This window comes from Dromiciops gliroides, chromosome 1 (assembly GCF_019393635.1).
Source record: "Dromiciops gliroides isolate mDroGli1 chromosome 1, mDroGli1.pri, whole genome shotgun sequence".
NCBI lineage: Eukaryota > Metazoa > Chordata > Mammalia > Microbiotheria > Microbiotheriidae > Dromiciops > Dromiciops gliroides.
In genome coordinates this window covers 745,678,794-745,699,533 of record NC_057861.1, presented here as the reverse complement: position 1 = coordinate 745,699,533, position 20,740 = coordinate 745,678,794, and the positions used below count along the sequence as shown (strand labels likewise).

General features: G+C 47.5%; 1 protein-coding gene across 1 annotated transcript in view; it reads left to right on the top strand.

The window, feature by feature from the left end:
- AVL9 (AVL9 cell migration associated) overlaps window positions 1-20,740 on the top strand; it is a 63,103-nt gene that overhangs the window by 26,854 nt on the left and 15,509 nt on the right. Inside the window, exons 4-10 of the mRNA XM_043975010.1 lie at window positions 2,260-2,331; window positions 7,796-7,885; window positions 9,527-9,593; window positions 10,634-10,674; window positions 11,621-11,659; window positions 13,149-13,218; window positions 13,509-14,044. Coding sequence (XP_043830945.1) covers window positions 2,260-2,331; window positions 7,796-7,885; window positions 9,527-9,593; window positions 10,634-10,674; window positions 11,621-11,659; window positions 13,149-13,218; window positions 13,509-14,044 — 915 coding nt within the window. The remainder of the gene's footprint in view (window positions 1-2,259; window positions 2,332-7,795; window positions 7,886-9,526; window positions 9,594-10,633; window positions 10,675-11,620; window positions 11,660-13,148; window positions 13,219-13,508; window positions 14,045-20,740) is intronic.

Here is a 20,740-nt window from a genome sequence, read left to right as displayed (position 1 = left end):
TCTCTGCCAACACAGAAAGGGCTGTTATGGATATCCCTGTGCATGTGGGTCTTTTTCCTTTCTTTCATGTCTTTGGGTATATAGGCCTCACGGCGATGTTGCTGAATCAAAGGACATGCAGTTTAATAGCTTTGGGGGCACAATTCCAAATTGTCTTCCAAAATGGCTGCACCAACAGTGCAGTAATGTACACATTTTCTGTAGTCTCACCAGCATCTGTCTTTCCCCTTTTGTCAACTGTGCACACCTGATGGATGTGAGATGGCACCTCGAAGCTGTTCTACGTTGCATTTCTCTTAATGATTAGTCATTTAGAGCATTTAAGATGGCTACTTTGGATTTCTGCCTCTGAAAACTACCTGCACATATCCTTTGGCCTGACATGATGACCCCCCCCCCCCCCCGACACACACACACACACACACACACACACACACACACACACACACACACACACACTGTGCTGGTTTCAGCTAAGTGCCCACAATTCTTCTTTCAATTAAATGTTTTAGAATTTTGTCAGCAATCAAAGTCAGGTTCAAAGGTAGCCTTGATATGAAAAGAAATCTGACCTGTCAGGCATTAGCCACCAGCTTTTTCCTATATGCTTATAAACAGACTTCTGGTACTGCTGCTGCTGATAGTACTATTTGAGAGGTCTATAGGGCTTTACCTCTTTGCCTTTCCATCACCTTGCGGGGGGCAGCAACTAATAGGGCAGTTACCTCCATTTTATAGAGAAGGAGACTGTTCAAAGAAATCTGAACAAAGTCATATAACGTGAACAATGGGCCTTCCTCCATTTACACCCACACACCCGTGAGGTTGGTTTCCCAGAGTCACATTGTCCTGGGAGTTCATTTAGCGCTCCCACGTGACTTGGAGGCTTGTGGCCTTGAGAGGGCAGTCAGCCTCAGGGGTGCCCTAGTGATGGCCCCTGCTGACACTCATTTAGAGATGGCGGAGGAAAGACATTACACACACACAGCTCCTGACACAATTATCCCACAGTCATTTCTAAGGAGATTCCCCAAGCGGGGCAGAGAAATTAGCCGTGCCATAGGGAGAGACCAAAACCTATTTTGTCCTTAAGTTGTTGGTGAAATTGTCTCATTAGCTTAAAGATCAAGTAAAGTGAGCGAGCATTCATTAAGGTGTTATCCTCCCCGGGAGAAAGGAAGACCAATGATCCTTGGGCCACAGTCCTGATGGGGACAAGGGGCTTCCCTAGATCAGTCTGCAAGAGCCAGGGCCCATGACTTAGCATGGGCACAGGCTGGGCTATGATGGAAGCTCTTGGTTTGAGGAGCCCTTTCCAGAAGTGAACAAAGAGATTCTAGGGAACATTCCAGCCCCATTGGCTCTGATAGCCACACACTCCTCATGGTTTGCACATTTGGGGAAGTCTTTCTGGTGGTTAGTATGTGGACTGTCAAGGGAATGGAAGTCTAGGAGAGATTAGCTAGGAGAGAATGCATATTCTCCTGGGTGAAAAAAGTGTTCCTCTCATCCCAGCTGAGAAAGGGCCATGTGGGTCCCGCAGTGCTGCGGGTGAAAGGGAGCAGCACTTCTCACTGTGTCTGGCACATAGTAGGCCCTTAATAAGTCCTTATTGATTGATTGACATTGGCTTTCATTGCCTTAAAGCAGAGGGGAGGCCAGGTAGTACCTACACCTTTGGTATCGTAATGGAAATTGTACTAGACTCAATGGAAAGGCCTGCATTTTTGTCACCACTCTACCACTTTCTGACACCTTTCAGCTCAGTTTCTTCCCTGTCAAAGAGGGCTATGAATCTCACAGCGTTGTTGAGATAATAATAACTCACATTTCTTTGTGATATAAGAACACCATACCCGTTTTATTGCTAAGAAAACTGAGGCCAGAAAGGCAGTGACTTACCCCTAGTTACATAGCCATCTGGTGTTATGTTAGAGCAGTGATTTGAACCCAGGTCTTGAGACACCCCTGTCCAGCATTCCTTCTGCTAGGTCTGCTAAGGTCAATATCAGGGCAAGCCCTTAATGGACACCTGGCTGGTGACATGAGGAGTTCTTTCATGGAGCAGGCTCAGGAGGAGGGATAGACAGACTGGTCTGTCCCCAGGCAGTGTGCTTGTGTAGAAAGCCAGTTAGATGCGGGCAGCTTCAAGGATCTTGGATCTTACTGTTCTCAGCGTTTTCTTGTATCTTATCGTGTCCATTTACCTTTGAATTATTTCTAGTAAGAGTCTCATGGTTTGGTTTTGTTTTTTAATAGGCACTCAAAGTAAGACAAGCGGATGTAACCAGAGAAACTGTCCAGAAAAGTGTCTGTGTTCTAAGCCAACTGGTAAGAGAACTTGTAAGATCCTAGAAACTCATGAAAAAGGGAATCCTTGGGGGGAAGTCAAGACTTGGGTCAGTTACCACATTTGCCAGGATCTGATGATTGTGCTTCCCCCGTCTGTCATCCAGCAATTTCACACTTGTAATTGATACCTCTTCCGCCCTTTCACCAAAGGGTGAAAATTGCCGCTGGTTTTCCCAGCAATTAACAGATTTAGTCAAAAGTGTAGGAGAAGGAATTGAAGTCTTTGGGTAAATTTAGCTAAAATGGGGGGTTTGCTGTGTTTCATTCGTATCCGGGATTTTTGCTTTATTTCTAAGTATTCAGAGCACTGTGCTAGGCCCTTAGGACAGAGCCCCTTAACTCTGCAGTGCTTTTCAGGGGCCTCCTGGGTACCCGGGCCTTTGTAAGCTGTGGTGAAGCTAAAGTCAAGGATGAAGAGGGGTCCTTGTTCTCCTGGAAACAAATGAGTGAATTCATGGCCATCCAAGGGGAGGAGGGCACCAGCCAACCCTGCCCTCGAGGAGTTTGCTGTCTGATGGGGGCAAGAAAGTGGGTCAGGTAGTGCCCCTGTGGGAGGCAGCCCCTGAGATTACAGAGGCAGAGCTGGAGGCTGTCGTGGGCTGCAGAGAAGACCAGACAGCTGCCTTTCTCTCCTCCTTGGCCACTGTCTGGGCCTGGTCGGGAGTAGATCTTGGACCAGACTTGGGGCAGGTTTATAACATAATCCCACAGCTCTCATAGGATAGCTTGCCAGTATCTACCATACTGGATTCCTCCTAGGGGTCCTGGGCATGGAAAAGAGCCTGGCTTAGGAGTCAGCGGGGGGCGGTCCGGCCCGAGCAGAGATCTGAGTCGGCCACACAGTTTCCCCACACAGACCCGTGGGCCCTTTATCTTTTGAGGGACTTCTGGAGTCTGGAGCTAGTCACTGTTTCACTCACCCCTGGGGCAGCCCAGGGTCTCTGGTGTACTCCTGGTGCCACCATGTCTGGGGCCTGACTCTGGAGGTCATGGGGCAGTGGGAGAGCAGAGAGAGGCGTCTTGTCATTTGGTCTCTCCTGGTGTGTTTTTTGTTTATCAAAAGTCCAATACCTGGCTTATTTTATTTTCCTTTTTAATACCATGAACCTAACAACTATTAACCAACTTAAACATTTCCCCATGGACAGAAGACCAGAACAGGAGAATAGCGCATGGAACCAGGAATTATCACTGGGTCCAGCTTCTTTGAGGCTAGTTCCGATTTAACAGATTCTTTCCAGCACTGCCCTGCCTACCTGTGCCCCCTCCTGAGGGGTTAATGATTTATTGACATTCTTCTCTTCTCTTTCTGGCATTCCAGCACAATCCCCTGATCCCTTTATAACTCTTCCCGGAGCTCTCCTCATCCCAAATAGAGTCAAACAAAACAAATCCACCCATTGGCCTGCTCTGCATCCATCACTTTTCTGCCCACAGATGGGAGGCAAGATTTGCCATCAGTGGTCCTCTGAACAGGCGGTGGTTGGTCACTGCATTCATTTGAGACCTGAAGTCTTCCCAGGTGTTCTCTTCAACTTCGCTGCAACCACTACCTGTCCCCCCCAGGTTTTGCTCCTCTCACTTGCCATCAGGTTGCCCAGTTTTCTCTGAACCTGCTCTTTTCATCTTTCTTTTTAGCACTGCATTCACAGACCATGATTTCTTCAGCCTTTGTCCATTTGATGGGCAGCCACTTTGCTACAATAAAAAAGTGCTGCCACAAATATATTTGTCTACATGGCTCTTTCCTCCTTTTCTTTGAACTCTTTGAGGTGTAGCTTAGCAGCGGTGTTACTGGATCAGAAGATACGCACAGTCTAGTGATTTTAGGGTATGGTTGGTTCCACTTTACTTTCCCGAAGGGGTTGAATCGATCCCCAGCTCCATCACTGTCCCATTCCTATCTCTGACCCCTCCCAAGAGTTGTCCTTTTTTTCTCCTGTGATCCTCCCTGTTCCTTATTTGGTCACAAACATTTCCCTTCTCCATGGATGTAAAAGGCATCCTCTTCCTTGCTCCTCTGGTTTACTGGGAATGCGATCTTTTCTGTCTATGGCTCATGTCCCTTTGGAGCGTAAAGTAGTATGTGGTCTGAGATGCTCACCCACGCCTACTTTTTGCAAGATTACTTTCCAGTTTTCCCAGCAGTTCTTGTTGAATGGTGAGTCTTTAATCCAGGAGGTAGAATCCACTGACTTACCTAACTAACACTGAGCCATTAGGTTCAGCTGATGAAACTGATCTTTACTTGTACCTGCAGCAAAGCTTAACAGACTTCTGTGACCTTCCTGTTTAATGGGGAGAGACCTCCCAGAGGCCTATAGTCCCCTTCAGTTATTTGGAACTGAATTAAGGAACGTGGACACATACCCTCTCCTGTTACTCTTTCCTAAAACCCTGAACTGTAGGCTAAGGTGGTCCCCGCTGAGGCATAGCCAAGAGGTCCTAAGTCAGACCGGTAAGAGAAATGGAGAAGTGTGCTGTTTTCCTTTAGTGTGCATTTGGGCCAAGAGTGGTCAGTCAGTACAAACTGCGTGCACACACATATACAGTGCATGAATGCACACACACACACACTCAGGTTCACATCCATAAAAAGGTCTCTAAGAGAGAGTCTGCATTTCCATTTTGGATTAGAGATAGAATCTAATAAAGGTTGGGGTTACCAAAAACTAGACTGTCATCTCATTTGGATAGGAAGTATAGCTCTGTGAAGGGAAAATCCCGTCTGACTGATGGTGGCGTCAAGGCTCCCAGGACCAGAGGTGTGGACCTGGAAGGGATTTCACATGTTTTAGGTCAGCCCTCTTACTTTATTTTTCAAGCAAGTTTTTATTGATATCTTTAGTTTTCACATGAAAAATCTAGTGATCCGTCCAAAGGCTGGAGAGAACACCAGAACTTGAATGTCAGAGGACCTGAGCAGTAAGCTAATCTGACTCAGTCCTAGCAGAATTCGCATTATGGCCTACCTGACAAGGGGCCACCCCGTTTTGGTTTGGAAATCTCCAGTAAGAGGTTACCTGGACCTGCCCCCTATGCCCAGCTGCCCTTCCCATACTTTGTTTGTGGTCCCCTTCAGGTGACAAGAGACACCAAATGTAGGCCCGTGACAATTAGTCCCTGAAATGGTAGGACCTAATAGAGGTTGATAAAGAGAACCACTGAATTCAAAGTTCTCCTGACCTGTCACCACCTGAGGCAGCCCATCCTTTGGGATGGCTCGTGAACAAGTTTGTCTTCCCCCAGAGCGTCAATCTGCCTTTTGTTACCAGGTCCCTCCTGCTTCCTTGTTTTTCCTTCTCTGTGACAGCTCTTCAGAGGCTTGAAGGCCACTCTCATGTCCCTCTGGGTCTTCTCTTGCTGAGCCTAAGCCTCCCTTTGGCCACCCTTCATCTCCCTCTGGGAGTTCTCCCAGTTGTCAGCATCTTTCCTAAAATGTGGCCTGGCAAGGGGGGGAGAGGGGGTCTGACCACATCAGAGTCCACTGATTTCCTCCTTCCTGGAATTGAGCCTTTCTCAATGCGGCCCAAGGTTTTGCTAACTTTGGGGGCTATAATTGTACCCCAGTGGTTCATACTGAGCCCAAAGTCCACCAGAACACCCCAGTCTCTTCCAGACAAATGGGATCTCTAAGTCTGCTTCCCCCATGCTGATAAAATCTCTTCCCTTCTTTCCTAGCTGTCACTTCACCTTGGAAATGAAGAATTGTGTTTGCCCTGTCCACGACTCCCCTACATCAGTCACCAGTTTGTTGTTTTTGTTAGATTTGAACCACATTCTCATAGAACATTCTCCTGTTCTGTCAGGAGAACTTTGAATTCTGCTCTTCCCTTTATCAACCTCTATTAAGTAATACTAATCCAAGGACTAATTGTCATGGGCCTACCTACATTTGGTGTGTCTTGTCACAAGAAGGGGACCACAGAAAAAGTGTGGGAAGGGCATCTGGGCATAGAAAGGTCTGGGCCAAAAAAAAAGGTTCTGAATGTTCATTATGGACTATAACTTACTATGAATTAGCAGCATAAAGTCTTATTTACAAACAAGCTAAAAATGAAACTGAACGAAGACAACATGTAAAAGCACGAGGCTCTGGTCTGTGTGTTTAAAAACTGGCCTCCAGGGAAGCCCTTTTTTTTTTTTTTATTGTAACAAACAAAAGCAAAACCCTTGTAAAAAATCTGCATAGTCAAATGACCGTGGCCAAAAAAAAGGGGGGGGGTCTCTGTGTACTCTGAGTCCATGCCTTCTTTCTCTGCCACAGGCCACATGTTTTAGCTTGGCTCCTCCAAAGTTGTGGTTTGTTAGTGCATTGATCAGAGCTCTTAAGTCTTTCACAGTTCTTTATTTGGGATCAGTACTTCTCCTGATTCTGCTCACTTGAGTGAAGTGTGCTTCCATTCACGCCACCTTCCCAAGTTTCTCTGAAACTGTCTTCTCCATGAAACCTCTCTCTTATTACTTCTTCGTGGGATTGCAGTTGAGCCTAGGTTCTTGATGACAGAGCAGAAACCAAGCTCAGACAGGTGCCACCAAGCTCAGACTTCAAGGGGAAGGCTCAGGGACAGACCACACCTGTCCACCAAGAGCCAGGCTAGCCACATTCAGTGTAGTGGATCCTTGGCCAGTTGTCCCCCAGGTCTGGAGGTGCTCTGGCTACAGCATCTTCCACACCTTAGCAGGTAGCTGATGGTTTGCACCCTCAGGAAATGCCCACATGAATGATGTCACAGATTCTTACAGTCGGGACTGAGGACCAGATGCTGAAGCTGTCGTTTTAAATGGAGGAAGGAGGGGGTAATTTCCTAGCCTTCCCACCTGCCTTTTCACCAGCTGTCTCCAGTCCTGGAATTCCCTCCTCCTCCTTCTCTTTACTTCTGGCTTCCTTCAGTTCCCAGCTAACATCCCAATTCCCCCTTCCTTCTGGCACCTCTCCTCCACTGAACACCTCCAGTGTGCTGTCGTCATCTCCATGTTGTCTTTCCCAGGGGACCGTGAGCTCCTGGAGGGCAGGGACTGTCTTGCCTGGCACATAGTAGGTGCTTAAGAAATTCTAGTTGACTGACTGCCTTGAAATCCGCCAGCATTTAGCATTTAGTCTACAAGGCCTTAGTTTCCATGAACTGAATGAGAAATCACCTTAAGTGACACCAAGAGAAAGGCTAGCCACGTCCAAGAGGGTGCTCTGCCAGACAGAGCCCAGCACTGTGGGAGCCCAGCAAGGCTACCTGTGCCTTGATGACTTCTTGGCTGTGTTGTGAGCATCGCCCTTGGCCAATTGCGACTGCTGAAAGAAGGGCCTGGGACATTGGATGAACTTGTGAAGTCCCTTGGGGTGGGGGGGATTGTAATTCATTTGAAATCTCCTGTTTTCCCTCCCCTTCATTTTTCCTTCACTCTTGTTAAGTCCTTCCTAACAACATTTTGTTTCTCCTACAAGCCTCTGTACGGTTTACTCCAAGCAAAACTCCAGCTCATTACTCACGCCTATTTTGAAGAGAAGGATTTTTCCCAAATTTCAATCCTGAAGGTAATTTTATCATGTACATCTATGTGCCTCTACAAGCGTGTCCTGCTAGAAACATTAAATTAGGTGGAGGAGCAAGTCGGTAGCCAAAGCCCTGAACCAGAAGAGAAGTGAGAGGCTGCTGCTCTAGTGAGTGGTGACACTGGGCCCCCAACGCCATGTCCAGCTCCTTTGTCTTCCTGCAGGTCAAGCTCTCTTAGCTTCTAGTTAGGGGTAACTCAGCTAACTAAAAGAGAATTCAGGCTGAAGGAACACCTGATTACAGAGGATCCCTAAAATGCCGCTGCCCCCCTAAGGGTCATTCCTCTATCCTGCGCTCTGCTTATGGGAATCTGGCCTTTTGTAAGTGAAGTTCTGGGGCAGTTTCTCTGGCCTATAGCTCCCATCCCCCATAGTCCAAACCCGAGCATCATGTGGCTGCTTCCTGGAAAATGAGCTGTCCGTTTTCTCGGAGCATAGCCTGGCTGTGGCATTTAACTCCCATTTTCAGTTCTGTCATTGACTTTTCCCACATAGCGGTGATTGTGCCGGCAGGCACCCAGCCTCAGTCCTGCAGAGGAGAAGGGAGCGGAATATGAATTAGGAGCTAATGCTAGGCCAGAAGGGGGGCTGGGTTCTCTCAGTCTTGCTCTGTAACTGAGCTATTTCTTGGTTCTGGTTTAAGAAATAAAAACCAATTATGCCCAAAGGGCAATAAAGCTGTGCATACCCTTTGACCCAGCAGTTCCACTTTTAGGTCTTTTTCCCAAAGAAATCATGGAAAGGGGAAAGGGACCCACATGTACAAAAATATTTATAGCTGATCTTTACGTGGTAGCAAGGAATTGGAAGTTGAGGGGATGCCCATCCATTGGGGAATGGCTGGACAAGTTGTGGTATATGAATACAATGGAATACTATTGTGCTGTAAGAAATGATGAGCAGGAGGAGTTCAGAGAAACCTGGAGGGTCTTATGTGAGCTGATGATGAGTGAGATGAGCAGAACCAGAAGAACATTGTACACAGTATCATCAACATTGAGTGTTGATCTACTGTGATGGACTATATTCTTCTCACCAATGCAATGGTACAGAAGAGTTCCAGGGAACTTGTGATGGAAGAGGATCTCCAAATCCAGGAAAAAAAAAAAGAACTGAGGAGTAGAGATGCTGATTGAACCATACTGTTTCTTTTGGTTTTGGTGCTGTTGTGTTTTTTTTTCTATTTTGAGGTTTTGCATTACTGCCCTGAGTTTTTCTCTTATAACAGGATTAATGTTATTATGGATATATATTTGTGTGTGTATAGATATATATATAGAGATATATGTATATGTATATAGATATATAGATATAACCTATATCAGATTACCTGCTGTCTAGGTGAGGGGGGAGGGAGGGGAGGGAGGGAGAAAAATCTGAAATTGTAAAGCTTGTATAAACAAAAGTTGAGAACTATCTTTACATGTAACGGAAAAAATAAAATACCTTATATGTTAAAAAAAAAAAAAAAAAGAAATAAAAACCAAACCTTCGCTCTTAGTGAAAGGGTGTGGGGGAAGGGCGGTTGTCTCTGCCAGTCCCAAATAGCCATTTTCTTCTTGTCTCCAGTTCACAATGTCTGAAAGATCCTAATCATTCTCTCTTAAAACCTGTGTTTCCTAGGAACTCTATGAGCATATGAATAGTTCCTTGGGAGGCGCTTCCATAGAAGGGTCCCAAGTGTACCTCGGTAAGTCTCACTTTGCCTCCCAGAAGAGACCCTCATGATTCATGTTGGACAGACTGATTCATTTGTTAAATCTTCTCATCCTGGGAGTCCCTCTTTCTCTATGGCTTGAGCTTTCATCATAAGCCATCTAACTTTGGATAGACTTTCCCAAAATGCACATCTCTAGCCTTTACCTGCATTAGGGGACTCTGTGAAAATGCTTAAACAGTCTGCAATGGCAATACCGTCTACATATTATGTCATCCATCATGGCATAACTTTTGTTATCCAGGGATTTGTTGTCAAAGGGGAACTTTTCCTCATTCCCACAAAGGCCTCCCCTGCCCCCTCCATTCAATTCCAGCTCATTGTTAGGTATATTTTGTGTGTGATCTGTCCGTGCCTAGTATAGGCAGAATTGCACAGAATGTAGGTGTGGACAGTATTTATCTAGTTGGTTATGTATGTCTGTATGGCCCCTCCAGCCCATTAGATCTTCAAGCAGGTCAAGGACTGTTTTCATACAGTCCTGGGCCCAGTGGCTGTTCAATAAATCCTTATCATCAGTAAAGATTTCTCGAGTTGTCCCTTGTTAATGATAAAAAGTGGTCTCAGGCTTGAGGGCAGCCCCCATATTCTACTCAAAGCAGAATGCAGTCACTGAAGCCATCCCTCATGCAAAGCATAAGCAAGTTCACAATGACATCGTTTTTGAAAGCAGATTTTCTCCAAACTCATGAAAAGTGATCACTAGAAGATCTTAAAAGACCAGAGTGGTACGGAAGGGCAGCCGTAACAATGGGGAAACCAGGAAAACAGATCAGACTTGCTCACTTAGCTATGTGTTAATAAGTAGTGGTTCTTTGTCCCAGAAATAAGATCATTTGCCAGATGGAAAATGATCCTAAAGACCCTGCCCCGTAGATCCCAGAATATCTCTAGATGTTTGTCTCCCATGCAGCGTGCCGTCAAAGCCGTGTGGATTTGGTCTTGACTCCCTGTCCCCTCCGCATGATGGGCGGGGAAGAGGACACTCACAGATTGGCTTCTTTTCACTGCAGGTCTTTCCCCCCGAGATCTGGTCCTTCAATTTCGACACAAGGTATGATTCTTTGTTGGACTCAGAAAGTACAAAAGTGGGAGGCAGTGTCCTTGCGTGTAGTCACTAGACAGAATGTAGCATTTCCTTTAAACTTTCTTCAGATAAGAAGCTGAAATTCCAGTGCCCCTCCCCCCCAATGAAGAACTCTGTCACATTTCTAGTTTAGCATGAGTCATTTCTTTCATGATTTTTTATATTCATATCCCAAATAGCGATCCTTTTTTTTTCCAGTTTTGTTCATAACAGACCTCCTATTAAGTAAGATTTTACAAGGCAAATTTCATTCTCGGTTTTATTTATATGTACAGACCAAGAGAAAATCTCATGATAGGACATTCTCTAAGGAGAATACAAAGAGCATCACTAGTGTTTGTTTCTCTCTGGGGTTATGCCCAGTGGTCTGGATCTACATCACAAAGTTAGGGCACCTTTTTTTTTGACCTTAGCTAAGCACCTGTGGAATTGGAGGTGCCCTCCCAAGAAGGGAGCCCAAAGACTGGAGTTGGTGGAAGCTTTTCAAACGTCCCTAATGGTCTTTGTCTGCTGCCCTTGGTATGGGCATAAGGTGTTTTCCAGCCAACCTCTCTATACTTTGAGTAGATGAATGTTGACCATCCTGTGCACACAGGCATTTCTGTAGCTCTCTAGACAAACCAGCAGCTGCCGGCTTCCTTCCTGTGGCCACTTTGAGAAAAGGCCAAAGCTTTGAATCATGTATCACATTTTTAGAGGCACAAATAACCTTTGTAGCGTTGGGTTAGCGTCTAGGTTAGATTTAATCTTTTTTTTTTCAGCATAATTTCCTTAGGACTTTATTTGCTTAGCAACAGAAGTTGTATAAAAATGGGACATTTCATAGCAATTGAAAAATAACCCCTAGGAGTGGGCATATTGAGGTTGGGTTCATGTGTAATCATCTTATGGCTTTTTTTCTTTCTCTGGGCAGGTCTTAATCCTATTTAAGCTGATTCTTCTGGAGAAAAAGGTGGGATTTGAAGGGCAGGGCATGGGAGAGTATTTACCTTTATTCTTTGCCTATGAAATAGCTTAGCTGGAATGAACCCAACACCTGGCAGGGGAAGGGGCTGCAGAGTGGGTGTGTGCCCTTTGTTTGGAGATTTCATGCTGAAAACGAGGGCTTTTTGATCTTGGAGGGGAGCAGCGGCCAGCTCCACACAGTTGTAGTTTATGCCACAACACAGGAGGTTTTTTAATTAAATGCCCGCTAGTGCTGATGTCAGCATCATAGACTTACTCTCCTAGGTCGGACTTGCTCGCCAGTGGGCACAAGCGCCACTTTGCCGTTAGCCACAGCCAGAGGGAGAGACTCCTTTTCTCCTGGGAGGAGCCATGTTTCTTCTCCACTGCCATCTTTGTCTTCAGATCTTTCTTTTTCTTTGAGATTGGGTCTCCCTACCTCTCCCAGGCTGAAAGTGCAAGAGCCCCTCGAGGACCCAAAGCTACTGCACAGTATTGACTGACTCAGTTTCCAACCTGGGCCTGTCCATCTTTCTTTAGCTGCTTTGGTGACCCCTCACCCTCAGGGCATCCCATATTGGTCCCCTCTGGGCTTCCCTGGGGCCTCTGCTTGTCTTTCCTTGACTGCACCTCAGAACTCCTGAGCTCAAGCCAAATGCCAGCCTCTGCTTCCCCAGCTGAGGGACCACACACAAGCCTGTGTCACCATGTCCAGCCTTTAGGTCTTCCTTACAGAAGTAGTAGTCCTTTGGTGTGTGTTCCAAATACCACAAGTCTTTGTCTTAGCTGATATAAACTGATACATCCCATCCCGTTAAGGATGATAGAAATGCCGAAAGACCCAGTGGTGTCTCCAAGATTAAAAAGTGATAGGAAAACCATATTATAAGATTAGTGTGTGTGGTAACTCTAGTCAGTGGTGTTCCTTTGCATCTTTCTGACCATATGATACCTATTTACTCTTCTTCTGAACAAAAGAGAAGAAAAGCCTTTGGGGGGTGGCCTAGTGACACAGTAGTCATAACAAATGTGGCAAGTCATGTGCCATGTGGTTCTGTAGACAAAGGACAATGTAACTTGGGATCCTTGGGGCCCTTCCTAAACACGAGCGTCTGTTGAGGACAATGGGTGCTGAGTTTGGGGACGCCCTGCCCTCAGGCCTGGCACCCAAGTTGTTGCCCCAGCTTAGCTGGGCATCTCTGCCCACCAGACCAGTGCAAGAACCAGCAAGTTTTCCCAAGCTCTCTGCAGGAGACTGAGCTGGAAAACATCCTCCCTTAAGGGAGTAAAAGTTGCAAAGTCAACCTGTCCCCTGGGCCGCCTCTCCAAGAGATGCTATTTAATTAGAGAGGAAACTAGGTCAGCTGAACAGATTTGCTGCTTTGTTTTGGTTTCTTTTTCTTCTGTAGCTGATTTCTCATGAGCCAGCCTTGTTTTAAATTTGCTTTCTAATTGAATCTTTGTTTCTAACTTAAGCAATTGTGAATCCATTTCAGGTTCTGTTTTATATTTCTCCAGTGAATAGATTGGTTGGGGCACTAATGACTGTGTTATCCCTTTTTCCAGGTAAGAGAATAGTTTTGTCTATTTTTTTAACTTAAAACTTAGGTTTTCGTATAATAGTAATATAAAAAGTCATTGGGATAAAACTCATTTACACCTTTAATGTCATTTTAATATGATGTTTCCCTTTTGAAATTGTTTGTATTTTCAGACTGGATTTTTTCTAAGCCTATGTTTTTAAAAGGTGAAATGTTCACAGTTAGAGTTTATTGGGCCCTGAACAGGGCCATTTCGTCTCATCTTTTCCTTGTGTCTTTTGTGAGCCACCCTTGCTTGTCTCTTGTACACTGCAGGCATGATCGAACATGGCCTCCGGGACTGCTCGCAGTACAGGCCCCGAAAGAGCCTATCTGAGGACACTGGGCTCCACCAAGCTACCCCACCTGCAGATGACTGCGTTTCTGAGTCTGCGTCTGACATTTCAACTACAAATTCAGGAATGGGCAAGAAAAAAGTGTGTGGGAATCCTGGAGGGGATGCCCCAGAGGCAGATGGGATTATGTCCCACACAGTAAAAGACATCAGCAGTGCCCCAGCGTCCAATGGCCCTGGTCAGCCTGTGAGATTTGCTGTGCACATGGACCCCAAGACATCAGAAAACGAATGGGAGACCCTGGACCCTGGCATCTTAGAGGGCACTAGCATGAAGGAAAGGGAACAGGTGAGGCCTAAACAGAGAGACTTCCTTCTGAGAGACCATGTGCCCTTGGACAGCCCTCCAATTACCGTGCAGCCTCAAGCTAACCTGGGGCAGGTGGTGTTCGTGCCAGGACTCATCTCTGGTTTGGAAGAGGACCAATATGGCATGCCGCTGGCCATCTTCACCAAGGTAAACTTCCTCATATTCCTAGTCTAATCCCTTGAGAAATGCCATGACTGGGTTTTTCATGGTCTGAGCTTCTTTAGATAGGTTCTCAGCTCTTTTTTCTGTCAGGCCATCTTTATGTGGAAAATCATAAGCTTTTACCCAGAAGGTCGGGCCCTGTGGCCACCAAGCCGAGAGCCCCTTAGGAATTCAGGGGTGAAGGCAGCAGGTGGCATCCAGGCCCTGGCTACCTTGCTGTCAGTTTCCTGTTGGATAGATGGTGGATAGAGGGTAAAATGTGGCGTCAAGAAGGCCCACATTCAAATCCTGCTTCAGATACTTAGTGGCTGTGTCACCCTGGGCTGTTGACTTCATTCCTCCCAGACTCAGTTTCATCATCTGTAAAAATGGGGGAGGATCATACAAGATGGTATTTGTAAAGTGCTTAACAAATCTTGGAATGCCACATCAGTGTCAGCTGTCCTTATCGCCTTTGTCTCTGCAGAGCCTCAGGGGCTTCCCGGGGTGTAGGCTACCGTGGCTATAGAGAGATGGCATTGGCTGAGTCTATTCTCACCCCTAAATGTGCCCCTGAGCTCCTTTAGCATTTAGTAATTGGCCACTGAGCACACTTGGCCTTCTGGATTTTGTAAGGACTTCTGGGAGTACTGGCTTGTGGCAGCATCACGCACACCTGGAGCCACATGGGAGGTGGTGTATCCAGGCTGGGCTGCCCATCAGGGACCCACTCTGCAGGTTCAGAGCCTGGGAACAGACTGAAAGAAAGCCAGCTTGCCTCTGAGCTGGTGGAGGGCACAGGCTGGTCTTGCCCCAGGTGAGCACTCACTAAACAGTTAGTGACTTGACTTTGAAATTGTCCAGTGCTCGAACCCTGCAAGGATCAGAAGGACTTTGGGAAAGTTTCCCTGGTTTCCATCTTTCTCAGCCTATTATGACTCATCTATATACACAACTGCAAAAAGTGAAAGGCATGAAGTGGGCTCCTTGCCCTTGGCACCTTGGGTCTCTTCACTCCTCGGTCCCTGGATCCTCCTAGCTAGGCCAGCAAGCACTTAGGCCAAGCTCAGTAACCAAATGCCCTTGGGGGACATTTTCTTGTTCCAGTCCTTCCGGTGGGAACAGTGACTGTGGAAAGAGGCTAACGTCCTTCAAAATTGCCTTTCTTGGGGATTACCCAGGACTTAGTCTGGAGCTCTCTGGGGTAAGAGTTGGTGATGAAGGGGAGAGACTGTAGGGTCCCAGAAGAGACGAGACCCTGGGCCCCCTTGGCTGGGAAGAACAGCTTCCCAGAAGCAGGAGCTGCTGTGCTGCTCCGGTGTTGGCCTCTCTTCAGCAGAGTTTGAGAGGACAGGGAGAGGCCTTGACCAGGGAGGCTGCCCTGGACCAGCCCTGACCCCTGACACAGGCTGTTCTCCCCTCCCCCCTGGTCCCAGGTGTAACAGGCCCCAGAGGTGGCCTAGGGTGAAGCTTGCTTAGAAGACTGTAGCTTAGCGAAGTCTTTAGAAAGGCTGCCTCAGAACCGTCCACTCTTCCTGGTTCAGTGCTTCCTTTGCTTTGGGGGTGGCCTTTAGCAGCTGACTCAATGGTCCAGTTTGGTTGTTCTCTTTCAGCCCTTGCTCCATAACTATCATGCCATTTCCTGAGAAATTTGAGACTCAAAAATAAATAAATAAATTTTTTTTTTAAAAAAAGAAAGAAATTTGAGACTCAATATTGTTTTTACTATTTTAGTTCCCTCCATTGAAATATCATAGGGTCTACAGGCTTTTCATTTTCAATTAACAAGCATTTATTGAGTACCTACTATATACCAGCATCGTACTCGTTAAAAAAACAACCATCATAATGAAGGCTAATTTTGCAAAAGTGTCATTGCAAGAGCTTTTCATATCCAAAAACGCCAACATTAACAATTAAAGTGTGCGTTCAGAATGAAACATCCAAGTGGAAATTAGGCTACATTTGTCTGTGACGGAATAAAAGACAGGTGGATTCTTGGCTAAAAGAACAAGACAAGGCCAGGGAGAAGGACTTCACATGTTGGAAGGTGCAGCTCTTGGGCAGCCTTTAGAATCCGCACCCCCAGGCAGTGGTGTTGCTCCCCAAGAAGCCTTTAGCCCTCCCAGTCTGAGCTCGGTGGCCCTGACCTGTGTGCTCTGCACCTAGGAAGGTGGAGGTTGGCGGGTCACCTGAGCTGCCCTGGCTGCAGTGCCCGGAGGGTCCACATGGAGTGCTGCTCCTCGTGGAGAGCCCCTTTAGGGCCCAGGGGTCTCCTGACTGTGCCCCAGAAGATTGAGTTTAGCTGGAATTTCTTAGTAACAAACTAGCCCTTTATAATCAGTCAGCAAGTATTTATGAAGCCCCTGCTGTGCGCTCAATCATGGTCAGGCCCTGAGCTGGGCCTGAGTGATTCGACTGACTGGGAGAACATCAGCACTGATGTGGAAGGCTCCTGGTGAGAGCTTAGGAGGAAAGATGGAAAAGGAGATTGAATCAGAATGCCCGCTGGTCTGCAGAGGATGGAGACTGACCCGCTGGTCTGCAGAGGAAGAGGCAGTGAGGAGCAGTGCATCCCATGGGAGAGAAGGGGAGCCAAGCCTGGAGAAGATGGTTCTCAGGGGATGTCGGTGTTGGGGCAAGCCATGGGAAGGAATTCCCTTCTTAATTAAAGAGCCAGAATCCCAGAGGGCACAGGTGGAAGAGGTCGAATGGGGGTGGAGGCAGGTTAGATTGTGGTGAATGTGTGGGAAGAAGAGAGCAGGTGGCAGGGATTCTGGATCCCAGGGACGGAGAAAGTCCAAGGGACAAGGAGATGGGAGACATGTTGGAGAGTGAGTCCAGGCAGAGTCTCTGTGGGTGGGAGGGAGCTCTGCTGAGGAAGGCCTAGGGGGTGGCACTTGGAGCCTTTTCAGTCTGGTTTCACCCTAGGGCTTTGTGGGGGAGGCCCCCCCACAGCAGCTTGTTTTCAGTTCTGTGACCCATGGGCACGATTGAGGAGCTCATCGGTCTGTTATTCTGCCTGCCTGCCCACCCATCCCCTACCCTGAAGATCTGGACTTGTGTGTAGGGAACAGAAGATGCATTTTTATTGAGATAACTGACATTGGAACAGAATAAAAAGCCCCACCTAAGCAAAGCTAGTCCAGCAGTAGGCTATGGGTCATTGCAGCCAGCGTGATTCAGCCACGTTTATTAAGTTAAGGCAAAGCCATAGACGTTTATTAAACATTTACTATGTGTCTGGCACTGCGGACGTAAGGCAGGTCAGACATCGATGTTCCAGGAGCTCTCCTGGACCGGGTGATACAGAAAGGAGAGCTGGCTGTCCCTGCCTGCAGAGACCCTCCTTCGGGAGGGGCTGTGACCTGCCAGCGTGAGTGCCCTAGAGGCATCCGGAGCAGAGGAGAGCAGAGCGGGCTCTGGAGGTGGGTGAAGGAGGGGCCAAGAAGTGCTCATTAAGCACTTGCTGTATGCCATGCGCTCCAGGAAGTTTGGGGAGATAGAGATACGTTGCATTCGGTCCCTCTGCCCTCAAGTAGCTAACGTTTCACTGGAGGAACAGCATGTCTGGGGAGTCATGGGGGTGGGGGCCCTTTCCAAAAGCAGTGACAGCGTGGTAATGCCACATGGATCGGTGGGCCCTGAACAAGAGACAGAAGGCTGGGGCATGTGGGGAGTGAGGTTCTCTGGGGTAGGTGACTAGACGGGATGGGAAGCGCGGTCTGGGGCCAGCTGGAGTGGGTGCCCACTCACTCACTACTCAGAAGCCCAGAAAACAGGTTGTGTTGTGTTGTTGATGGTTTACGTGGAGTTCAAGAGGAAGTCATTTTTTAAACATTAAAATGAGGGAGTTTTCTAAATTCAGTGCCCAGAAGATCTTCTGTTGTGTTGTAGAGGTTCCCCTGCCTACAGAAATAACTTGAAGCTCAGACCTAACCCGTGTCTATGTTGTTCTTTTGGCCTGGCTGAAAGTTTTCAGACAAGTGCTTTATTTATTTAACATCGTGTCCTTCAGGATGGTCTACCTACCATGTTGGTCGGTGTCTTTCCATTTGGGGCATGCCTTTCAAAAAGCCATGAGCTACAGGGCAAAAGCAAAGGTCTCTGTTGTCTTTTGGAAAGTCTGAGAGGATGACTGGGCTTTGCCTATGGTTGCTTATACAGTCTGTAGCACTGTGTAGCTGTGGGGGAAAGGGCATGATTAATGATACGCCTGGCGCCTCTCATGGGGTTTTAATGACCCAAATGCCTGAGAGGAATTTGTAGACCTTGCTGGTTTACAGTAAGGTACGCATGAGGATTTAAGACTATCTCATCAGCTCCCTGACTGCTTTCTGGCTTTTCAGTTAATAAGATCAAATGAAAGGCTGTAAACCTTAAAGCTGCAATACATGCTGGCTCTTATTCATCTTGGGAATAAACTATGTGAAGACCCCCAGCCTTGAAAGAACTTCGGTGTCCAAGGTGGTCATGTATCCAGTGTGCCCAGATGCTTGGGCACAGCCTTCAGTTTGGCACCTGGCTCATTGCTCGCCCCCTGCCTATCCAGCCCACTCCAAACGAGACGAAACTTGAGCCATTGGTTCCCCATTGTATTTCACGTAAGGAGAAGTGTCGAGCTGCCTGTGTTTTAAACCATGACTGTATTGTACTTATTCAACATGTCTTCCTTACCCTCTGAGACCAGTATGTATTTAGGAGGGACCAGGAGTTATTGTAGCCGGGACAGGGGCCCACAACCGGTAGAGGCACAAGTCCAAGCCTTCTGCCTTGTTGGGCTCTTCTTTAGGGGGAAGAAAGACCCTGGGGCACTTCCTCATCAGCAAGAAGTCATTGGCATTGGCCTTTTAGGAAGCACTGGTTTCCCTGCAGCCGTTCTGTATTTGTAATTCCTTATTTGACTGGCCCACTGTATGGGCAGAGTCCAGGAGCAACAGGAGGGGGCAGACCCAGGGGACACCTACGTAGGCCAGAGGGTTAGACAGCCACAGGCAGGGCTGTCAGCCCACCGTAATGTGGACCCGACTGCAAGGCCAGCATGGGTGTGAGTAGGCTGGAGCCTAAAGGTGTGACCCGGAAGAGAAGGGGCCGGCAGAGCCCACCTCTCCCCATAGGGCTCTCCTGAAGGTGAGGGTGGGAAAGCAGTTGCTCTCCCAGGCACCGTCATTTGCACTGTAAATCACAGAACAGTTTGAGGATGGATTTTAAAACTGTCCGTTAAAAATTGCCATGATCCTCAGCCCAGTTAGCTCTGACAGCTAATGCTTTCAGATCCCTATCTCTCTGTTCTCATGTGTGCCAAGAAGCCATTCAGGGGGTTACTGAGGTGTCCTAGAAAAAGGCCAGGACTTGGGCTTGAATTCCTCCTCAGGTCATTTACCTGAATCTCACTTTTGACTTCATCTGCCAAGTGGGTATCCTGATGCCCTATGACCCCCTCAAAGCTCTCATGAGAATCAAATAAAGATTCTGTCAGGGACTTGGCACACCCTAACCATGGACCATGTGAATGTTCATTATCCTCTGCACCGATACCATCAAGGCAGGGGACTCGCAGATCTCTAGTCTCGTCAGCCTCAGCCCCAGCTGTCTGCAGGCATTTCAGACTGGCCCACACTTACTCAAGCACATCCTCCTTGGTCAGGGCATCACCATCTTTCCAAGCCTCAGATTTTTAACCTTACTCCACATCACCAACCTTGCCATTTCTGCCTCAACCCCCCTCCCTTCACAGACCACAGCCCTAATTCAGAGCCTCCCCATCTCTTGTCTGGACCATGGCAAAAGCCTCCCTGCCTCATGTCTTTCTCCTTTCCAGCCCACCCTTCACACAGCTGCCATTGGCACGTCTGACCACATCACTCACATACTCAGTGAACTTTAGTGGTACCCTGTGATGTTTAGGAGCATCTTAAAACAGCCCTTCCAACAGTGGATAGAACACTGGCCCTGGAGTCAAGAGGACCTGAGTTCAAATCTCACCTCAGACACATACTAGCTGTGTGACCCTGGGCAAGTCACTTGACCCTAGTTGCCTTAAACATCCAGGGCCATCACCAGTGATCCTGATATATACCTTGCCACTGGACCCAGATGGCTCTGGCTGGTGACTCTGCACAGCCCTCCCTCACATGCAATTCCCTGAAAGTCATGACATCACCCTGATGTCATGGTCCTCTTCGAAAAGGAAGGACAAACACCACCACCGCGTCCTGTGCTCCGGAGTCCAGTCAAACTGGACATTTCATCAACTCCCATGGTGCTCCTCTTGCAGCCCCTCTCTATGCCTTTTCTCCAGCTCTTCGTGCTTGGAACCTACTGCTTCCTTCCCTTCAGTTTGAGTCTTCCTTTTCCTTCAGGATTAAACTTGAGCTGAGTCACATGTTGTCTCCTCTTTTAGAAAATAAGCTCCTGAAAGGGGCAGACTGTACTATTTGTGCCTTTGTCGGGTGGGCTAAGTGGAGCCATCCGTTCTCATCCTATTGCACTATTGATATGAATGGTGTAAGACGCTGGGCTACCCTTGTCATCTTCTGCAGAGTTCACTAGGCATCTTTGTACGGCCTGCTTTCAAAGGAAGCGTACCCCAGAGAAAAAGCAAGGCAGCCGAGTGTGGCCTTGGGCACGGGAGCGGCCACAGGGGCCTCATGGCTGCTTGCACTCCATATACCTTGTCGTATAGCAATGACTCACACCTAA